At 40.7% G+C, this 9,835-nt stretch overlaps 1 protein-coding gene across 1 annotated transcript; it reads right to left on the bottom strand.

Annotated features, from left to right (window-relative positions):
- Positions 1–245: 245 nt before the first annotated feature.
- On the bottom strand, positions 246–2,588 carry LOC311601142 (Y-box-binding protein 1-like; the record flags this gene model as incomplete). The annotated part of the gene is made up of 2 exons (XM_084788568.1): positions 246–1,711; positions 2,561–2,588. The coding sequence occupies 2 exons, from the start codon at positions 2,586–2,588 to the stop codon at positions 561–563; spliced, it is 1,179 nt and encodes a 392-aa protein (XP_084644694.1). The 3' UTR covers positions 246–560.
- Between the last annotated feature and the right edge of the window lie 7,247 nt (positions 2,589–9,835).

The following is a 9,835-nucleotide window of genomic DNA, read 5'->3' as shown; positions in this document are numbered from 1 at the left end:
CTCTGTCTCTCCCTCCCCCTCCCTCTCCCCCTTCCCACCCTCCCTCCTCCCTCCTTCCCTCCATCTCTCTCTCTCTCTCTCTCTCTCTCTCTCTCTCTCTCTCTCTCTCTCTCTCTCTCTCTCTCATTTGGGGGTAAGCAGAGTATGGCATGGAGTTCTAGCATGACTTGTTAGAATTTGTTTCAAATAACAGAGAATGACAACTCTCTCTATTTATTAAGACCTTTATTTAAGTGTGCTTGCAGTTTATTGACGTTTCAAAAACAAAGTTGCAAAGGAAAGTTCAATTTAAACACCACTAAAGTTGTATCGAGAAAAACCAGGCTTTGAAAAGAATCACGTCTGCCATTACCAAAAAAGGGACATCGTTATGAAAAATAATAACCCAATGCAGCACAGAAAATGCAGATAGTTCTAGAGTATCTGGTCAACGGGGAAAAAGGAAGCACGCTTAAGGTCTTCAGATCTAATCATTGTTCTCTTCTTGTGGCTAAAATTTCATTTTCATTTTTCCTGGTTAGATGACCAAACCGGCTGCTGGCAGAGATGGTAGCCTGCATTTAGTCAGCCCTGCTCTGCTCAGCCTGGGGAGCCTGCGGATTCTCAGCTGGTGGATCTGCTGCTTTTGCCTCTTTGCCATCTTGTGGTTTAGGGATCTCCGGATGTCTGCATCTGTATGTGAAGTTGCGGCCACGTCGACCTTGAGGTGGCTGCTGACCTTGGGTCTCAGAGGCTCCTTGATGTTCCTTGTCCTCTTCCTTGTGGTCCTCGCTAGGCTGTCTTTGGCGAGGAGGGCCCCTGCGGGATCTTGGTGTGTAGCCCTGATTCATATTCAGTCTCACAGGTCTGCCTTGCTCTCCTGCACAGTGCTTGTCAGCACCTTCCGTTGCTTTTCCTTGCCCAGGGCGCCTGGAATCCTGTGGTTGGCGCCCACAGCGTCTCCTCATAGTGAAAGGTGGGAACCCTCGCTGAGGAAATGGCCAGCGCTGTGGGGCCTGGTCTTCAGTAGATCTTTCCGCTCCCTCACTCTTTTCCTTACTCTGGCTGTTCTTGTAGTTTTGCTGGTGATGGCCTGGAGGACCCCTCTGATCTGCACAGCGTGTGTTCAGGTCTGCCGCATATTTACTGCCTTGAACCGCAATTCCACCAGGGCCTGTAACATTTGCTGCCTCCGTGCCCTTGTCTCCTTCTACAATGTCAAACTCCACGGTCTCTCCATCTCCTACACTGTGGAAGTACTTCCTGGGGTTGTTCTTCTTTATGGCCGTATGGTGCACAAATACGTCTTCCTTGGTGTCATTCCTTGTGATGAAACCGTATCCGTCCCTTACATTGAACCATTTTACTGTTCCCAAAACCTTGGTCTGGATGACCTTCTTCTTGTCTTGTCTTGATGTGGGTCCCCCTGGGCCTCCACTCCCTGTGCCATTCTTCTTGGAGCTGGGCTTGGTGGCTGTTGCACTGAGGGCGGCAGAATAGGTAATGGGCAGCTGCTTGCTGCTGGGCTTGGTGGCTGCTGCACTGAGGGCAGCAGTGGAAGTGGCGGGCAGCTGCTTGGAGCTGGTCTTGGTGTCTGCTGCACTGAGGGCAGCATTGGAGGTGGCAGGCAGCTGCTTGGAGCTGGGCGTATCGGCTGTTGCACTGAGGGCAGCAGTGGAGGTCTTGGGCAGCTGCTTGGAGCTGGGCGGGATGGCTGCTGCACTGAAGGTGGCTGTGGAGGTGGCGGGCAGCTGCCTGGAGCTGGGCGTGGTGGCTGCTGCACTGAGGGCGGCAGTGGAGGTCCTGGGCAGCGGCTTTGTCTTCGCCTTTCTTCTCATGGTTGAGCTGTTGGTGAGTGGGCCAGGCAGCCTAGGCCAGGGCTCTTCCTTGTTGTGATGGTGACTCTGCTGCCATGGGCTGTGGGGCCCTCAGGGCTCTCTGGGGGCCCGCTCTTGGCTCCCACGACCAATTGAACTAACTCGAGAATGACAACTGGATGTCACAACTCCGACTCTCACAGAAGAACTGAAAGCACGTTGAGAAGAGACATCCACCAGTCTCACAGACATAGACATAAAGATCCTGGATACAGAGCAAAGTTCTAAATAGAATTCAGATGAAGTTCTAGAGTCATTTCCATTCATGTCATAAACAAGGTGAGGGTGCCTGCTGTCCTTGCTATTAATACTATTAGGGGTCTCCTTTGTCAGGCCGTGGTGGGGCACACCTTTAATTCCACTACTTAAGAGGCAGAGGCAGACCGACCTCATATGTGATGGAGATTGATTTACATTCAGAAATGTAGAAGCACTAAGATAGAAAAGATGTTTTCTTCAAGGCTGTCAAATACAAATATCCAAACCACTATGAATGTAACATTTATATAATTCCTGATTGTGTTGTGGTTCTTCTTGCTATAGGTAATCTATTGTATATATGTGTAATGATATAAATGGATATGTAAAAAAGGAAAATATTATTTATGGTTTGTTACTGTATTTAATATCTTTAAGATGCTGTGATAGAATGTTTGAGATTATTTTGATTTTTATTTATAGGTATGATATACTATATACTTTACCTGTCATACTGCTTTGGCTCTTTCCCATGCGTTTGGTAAAAGGGCTATCCAAAATAATGATATTCATTGATTTCTTGTTCCTCTTCCCTTGTGTCTCATCCTTTAGATTGTCTCTTTCTTTTACTTTTGAGAATTTGCTATTTTGGGATATACATAGTTGGCTTAGATTTAAAATCATCTTTGATTTTCCTACACATGTGTTTTTGTCTCTTTTTGAAAGTTTGGAAGATTTTTGTAAGTATTTGTTCAGTAAGCATTGTACCCGTCTGGGAGTGTCAAAGCCTGCTTTTGCCTAACTAACCTCAAATACTCACTGTCTAAATCATTTCACAAATTTCTTATAAGCTTTCTTCATTCTATTTCATTCTCTTTTCTTTTGTCTTTTCTCACTGTATTTTCAAGTGCATTGGTTTTTTTTGTTGTTGTTCTTTTACCTTCCTTAAAATATCTTTCTGCAGTAACCTTCTGTCACACTGCTTATTTTAGTAACTACATCTTTCATCTCAATAATTTTTATTTGGTTACAATTGCTTCTATATCATTGGGAAGCTTCTCTGCTTGCATCCAAATTATTTTCTGTGCTTTCTCACACCCATTCAGCTTCCTTAAAATAGCCTTTTAAGTTCTCTTGTGCTGAATGCTAATATAGTCAGCTTCTATTGTCGTATTAGGTCGGTCATATTTTCCTTCAACCTCCTTGATGTGCATCTGTATATAGGCATTGATGAATTAAATATTTCAGTCTTTCTGCTCTGGCTATTTTTTTACTGTGTGAATGTGTTGAGTTTGACTATCTCCAGATGTCTACTCCTCTTGTGTGTTTCTGCCTCTTTTTTTCCCTAGGGTTTCCAGGTGTGTCATTAAGTTGCTTATATGTGATGTTTCCAATTTCTTTTTTTTTTAATGGTGTCAACTCATTTTTTTCTCCTTTATTAATTTATTCTTGTTCCAATTTCTTTATAAAGGTACTTAATGCTATGAATTTTCCTCAGCACTGCTTTCAATGTGTCCCCCAAATTTGGGCATGTTGTTCCTTTATTTTCATTGAATTTCAGGAAATCCTTAATTTCTTTATTTCTTCCTTGACCTAGGTGTCATTATGTAGAGAGTTGTTTAGTTTTCATGTATGTCTAGGCTTTTTGTTATTTCTGTTGTTGTTGAAGTCCAGCCTTAGACCATGGTGATCTGATAGGATACAAGGTATTATTTCATTCTTCTTGTATCTGTTGAGGCTTGCTTTGTGACCTACTATTTGATCAATTTTGGAGAAGGTTCCATGGGGTGCTGAGAAGAAGGTATAATCCTTTGCATTTGGGTGAAAAGTTCTGTAGATATCTGTTAGATCCATTTGATTCATGGCATTGTTCAGTGTCATTATTTCTTGGTTTAGTTTCTGTTTCAATGACCTATCCTTTGGTGAGAGTGGGGTGTTGAAGACCCCCACTATTAATGTGTGGTGATCAATGTGTCATTTAAGGTTTGATAATAGTTCTTTTACAAATGTGGGTGCCCTTGTATTGGGAGCATAGATGTTCTGAATTGTCATCTTGGTTGGCTTTAACTTTGATGAGTATGAAGTGTCCTTCCTAATCCCTTTTGATTAATTTTGTATGAAAGTCTATTTTATTAGATATTAAAATGGCTACCCCAGCTTGTTTCTTGTATTTGTTTGCTTGGAATATCTTTTACAGCCTTTTACCTTGAAGTAATTTCTATCCTTGTGGCTGAGATGTGTTTCTTGAACGCAGAAGAATGTTGGATCTTGTATATGCATCCATTCAGTTAGTCTGTGTCTTTTTATTGGAGAATTGAGGCCATTGATGTTGAGAGATATTACTGACCAGTGACTGTTAAGGCCCTTGATTTTGATGTTGGTTGCAGTAGAGAGTTTTTGTGGTTGTGTTTTTGTGATGGGGTAGTTATCTACTTCCTGTGTAATTTTGCTTGTAGCTTGTCTCTTTGGTGTGGAGTTTTCCTTCTAGTAAATTCTATAAAGCCAGATTTGTGGATAGGTACTGCTTGAATTTGTTTTTGTCATGGAATATCTTGTTTTCTCCATCAATGGTTATTGATAGTTTCACTGGGTATAGTAGTCTTGCCTAGCATCTGTGGTCTCTTAGGGTTTGCAGGATCTCTGTCTAGGTCCTTTTGGCTTTTATGGTCTCTCCTGAGAAGTTGGGTGTAATTCTTATAGGTTTGTCATCGTATGTTTCTTGGGGTTCTTTTGCTTCTAATATTTTTCTTTGTTCTGTATATTTTGTGTTTTGATTATTATGTGATTAGAAGTTTTTCTTTTCTGATCTATTCTATTTGGTGTTCTGCAGGCTTCTTGTATGTTTATAAACATCTTCTTTAAATTGGGCAAATTTTCTTCTATGATTTTGTTGAAAATATTTTCTGGGCCTTAGAGTCGGGTGTCTTCTCTTTCCTCAATGCCTATTATCCTCAGGTTTCATCTTTTCATGGCGTCCCTGATTTCTTGGATGTTTCATGTCAGGAATTTTTCATATTTAGCATTTTCTTTGATAGTTGCTTCAAGACCTACGATTGTATCTTCTAGTCTCAAGATTCATTCCTCCATCTCTTGGATTCTGTTAGAGAAGCTTGTATCTGTGTTGTTTGCTTTCTTCTCTAAGCTTTCTCTTTCCCATTTTTCTTCTGTCTTTGTCTTTATTATTGTTTCCATTTTCATCTTCAGGTCTTGAACTGTTTTATTGATATCCTTTATCTGATTGTGTTTTCCTGAATTTCTTCCAGTGCCTCTCTATAGGTCTCTCTTATGCCTTCCATCTGTTTGGCTGCATCTTCTTTCATTTGTGGCTTTTATTTGTTTCCTCCATTATCATCTTCATTACTAAGAATTTGAGGTCATTTTCTTGTAGTCACTTGTGCTTGTGCTTAAGTTCTCTGGGTTGCTTTTTTGGGATAGCTGGGATCTGGAGATGCCATATTGTTTTGGTTTTTGTTGTTTATGTTTCTACACTGGCCTTTAGTCATCTTAATGTCTCTGATGTTGGGAGGTAGCTTCTAGAGTTCTTCACTGGTCACTGAGAGCAATTTGTTGGTGAGTGATTATAGGTCAAGGGTTTTTGCCTTTGGTGGTCAGGGAACTCTTCTCTGAGACAGGAAGGTGAGCTGGTTTCAGCTGCTGAAGACTTTTCTCCACACCTTGAGCTCCCCACTGGGTCAGCTGGGGTAGGTGTTGATGCTCGGCTGCTCCAGTATCAGTTTGAGGTAGTGTATGTAGAGCTGATTATCCTGTCTTTGGCTGGGCTTTGATTACCCTGCCCTCGGGCCATAGGGCTTTGGGTCCTAGTCTCAGATTACCCTAAAGTGCCTGAATCCCTGCTGGCTTCTCGAAGTTGTTTAGGTTTCTGCCTACTCCAACCAGGTAGTGGAGCCTAGGTTTTGCCTGTCAGGGAGAGAACAGCTACTGTCTTCTCCCAAGAGCATAAGAGTCCCTGCTAGGCTGTGGAGCCTGTTTAACCTGGGTTTCTTGTGACCAATTGTGCCAAGACAGTCCTCTGGGGCAAGCAATTAGGCTTTGGCCAGCTCTGTTCAGACAGCTGCTTTGGTCCATGACTCCTGGTAGCGTCTCTGGTCTCAGATCACACGGCTGTGGCTGTGTGTCTCTAGACTCAGACTCAGCTGCTATGACTGGGTGATATGCCCACAGCCATCTGAGGCCCCATGTGGCACCTGGGATTTCTGTGGACTGGCATGGGGGTCTGAGGACAGGTCCAACCATTTCCCTGAGATTTCCCTAGGCCAGGATCTCTGATCCTGCCCTGCTGGGATTTCTGTTCCAAATACTGAGTTCGTGCTGGCTAGTAAGGCCATAGCTCACAGCTCACAGCTCACAGCTCATAGGCTGGGTCCTGTCCAGGCACTGGGGACGGGGTTGCTGTTGGAAGTCTCTCCAATCTTAGACCATGCTGTGGCTAGGGAACGTGCCTCCAGCTGTCTGTGCCCCTGTGTGGCACCTGGGCTTTCTATGGACTGACATGGAGCAAATGGGGGGGAGGTCTCAGGACCAATTCACCCATTTCCCTGAGATTTCCCTAGGCCAGGAGCTCTGATGCTTCCCTGCCACAATTTCAGTCCCAAAATACTAAGTTCACACTGCTAAGCAACGCCACAGCTCACAGTTCACAGCTTGTAGGGTCCTATCCAGGCTCTGGGGACTGGTCTGCCATCTTCTGTATGACCAGAGGTCTGACTCATCCATTGTCTGCACTGTCTGGATCTCTCTCATCCAGTTATCCCCAGATCCCAAGGTCCATGCCTCCCAGTAGCGTCTGTAGTCTCCTCCCTGCAGATCAGACATTGTGTATCTTCATTGCCGCCATCTTGGCTTAACATGATACACTTTGACCATATTCATCACATATTCTCCTTTTCTTCCCCCTCCCCCATCCTCATGCCACTAGTATTTTCCTTCCTCCCTCTAGTTTCTCTTCTGCTTTTATTTCTTGGTTGTATAATAAAGCAGTTCCTGCAATCTTTCATTTGGTTTTCTCCCATAAATGAATCATAGTATGTGTACAGCTCTTTTATTTAGTATGCCAGTGGGGATACCATTGTCAAAGAACTGTATTCAGTAGTCATATTGCCTCATTTTTCTCAGAAACATTGGCCTAATTTGGCATTTCTAGTTGATAATACATGGACCATATGGACCATATGGGTGAGATGTTGCTTATCTTGTGATTACATGTTTCTTGAAAAGGCAATAAACTAAGTGATGTGTTTTTGTCAACGCATTTTATTCAAGAGTAACAAAGTTTGGATGGCTGGAATGTCACGGTTAACCATAGCTATTCTGTTTTGTTTTGTTTTGTTTATTAATATTTGAGAGACATCTCTAATTTCAATTTGAAAGAGAAAACAAATTACTTTGATTATAAACTTTACTGATACTCTTATTTCACAACTCCATATAGATGTAAAAATTCAGGTTTTGTTGACTCTTGCTTTTCTTTTCCTAGTCTCTCTTATTTTCAAAAATTCTATAGAAGTGAATCTATGACTTCAGCTTAGTAGTTCCTAAACTTTTGCTAGCTGACTTTCATAGTCTTACTGTTCTACTTCCTTTCTATATGCTCCTCTTAGCCTTGATTTAAACTCTCAAGAGAGTGCATTTTATTGAGGTAAACATTAAAAAAGTATATGTTTCTTTCTTACAAAATGGAAAAAGACTTTAGATACAATTGTCAGTGTTTTCCAACTTTAAGTAGACCCCACACATGGAAACATAAGTTCATAAAGTTAATGAATGAAAAAATTTTTAATTGTATATGTTTACCCAAGCCTCCAAGTAAGAAATTTGAGGTACAAGAGAGGTGAGGTATTTGTCTCAAGGCTGGTAAGGTATTTATGAATTCTTGATCCCCAGTTTTTTCTTTTAAAATATTTATGATTTAAGAAATAAAATTTTACTTACATGAAGCTGCTGCAGAAATATACTGCACAATATGACCTATGAATAACTTTGAATGCATCCAAGAGGATATAGATTTGAGATCAGAATCTAAAAGGAAACTTTTCAGAATCTTTTTTTCTCCAATGTACTTTTCAATTATATATGTTGCCATTATTGCTTCAATATAGCTCTTCAATCTTCTTTTGTATTACTGTTAAATTGTGGTGAGACAGTAAAAAGAAGATATTCATGTCCAAATATCTGCTTTTGGGTACTATTGATTGGTCATATTGATGATCTGTTGCCTGAGAAGAAAAACAGGCATTATTATCTCGTAACTCCCTACCTGAAACCCATGAACACTTTGCTCTTTTACTTTTAAATTGTAGATCAGCAGCATGTCAAAAGTGCCTCCTTTGGCTTTTAATTTTGGAAGGGTGTGCAAAGTAATCTAAAAGCTTAGGGGGGCTGTTACTTAGTGCATGGGCCAGGTGTCTCCTATTTTCATTGGTGGCAGCATAAGCTGTAATCTTTACTCATTGTTAAAGATGTACTCAATTTCTTTATAATTTGTTTTTGAAATGCACTAGCAGTGGTAGAAATTTTGGCAGAAATCAAGTTTAGGCTTTCTATTTTTAGCAGGTTTCGTGGGATGAGTACTGAAAATGCATATATATATATATATATATATATATATATATATATATATATATATATATAATGTTATGTGATTACCTCACGTGTATAGTTTTTTTCCCAAGGAAAAATAACTTCATGTACTGCTTTGAGAATAATTAATTTAATACTCTAATATTGAAACTGAGTTTTATTCAACTATTAGGGTCATTTTTCTTTTCGATTAAGATTTTTTTAAAGCTTGGATAACCAATCAGTTTGTTGAGGCTACTTTCAAGAGGATTACGCATGAGAGGTGACTTACAGTGCAGCATTCAATCATGACCATCTCTTATCTCTGATAACCGTATCTCATATCCCTTACTACCAAGATAATCCAACTCTAAGTCCTCAGCCCAGGCCTTAGGGTATCTAGCTGAGAAGTTGCAGAAAATAAAGCCCTGTGCTCTTTATGGATTTAGGGTGACAAAATAAGTCTGCACTCCATCAACAGGAGTGGCAATAACAACTCTCCTGACCCCTAAAGAAGCAATGAACTTCTCTGCCTGCAGCAGCTATTGACACTTGGAGGCTATAGGAGCCTGGTTAGCCAGTTGGTTCATCTCAGGTGTCTTTTTTTTATTCTTTTTCTTGGAGTTTTTCTCATCTGCCTTGAAGCTTTGGAACATCCAACATTATATGCTCTCAGTTGGGCCCTGATTGGATAGATGTGTGTATGTATGTAAATAAAATTGAAAATGAGGTCAATCATGGCATAGCTATTAAAGTTTTCTGCATTGACTGCCATCTGAACAATTTCTTCTTTTCTATATATCTATGATTAGTCTAGCAAAATGAGCCTTGAGAGAATCACAGGTTATTCCTTTGTCATGTGTTTAATTCTTGCACCTACATATAAGTAGAAGTGTTTTTGTTTTTGTCTCTGCTTCTGTTCTATATAAACGTTTAAAAATCACCTTAATAGCTAGTACCTTTGAAAATATTTCTATATGCAAGTAGAAAGGGTCACTCATTCGTGTAGAACATCAACTTTTACAGTTTTGTACATATTCTACAGATTATTTCTTTTATTGAAACTAGATCTTTTTTTCATAAAATATTTTGATTATGTTTCTCACTGTCCCAACTCCTACCACTTCTTCTTCCTGTCCCTTCCCATCCAGGTCTGTCTCTCATCTCTTTCTGTCCTTTCTGAGAAAACAAACAGGAATCTAAGT

This window comes from Acomys minous, assembly GCF_964271855.1.
Source record: "Acomys minous genome assembly, chromosome: 7".
Lineage (NCBI taxonomy): Eukaryota > Metazoa > Chordata > Mammalia > Rodentia > Muridae > Acomys > Acomys minous.
Note: the sequence above shows the minus strand (reverse complement) of the source record. Positions and strands in the feature narration are given on the sequence as shown.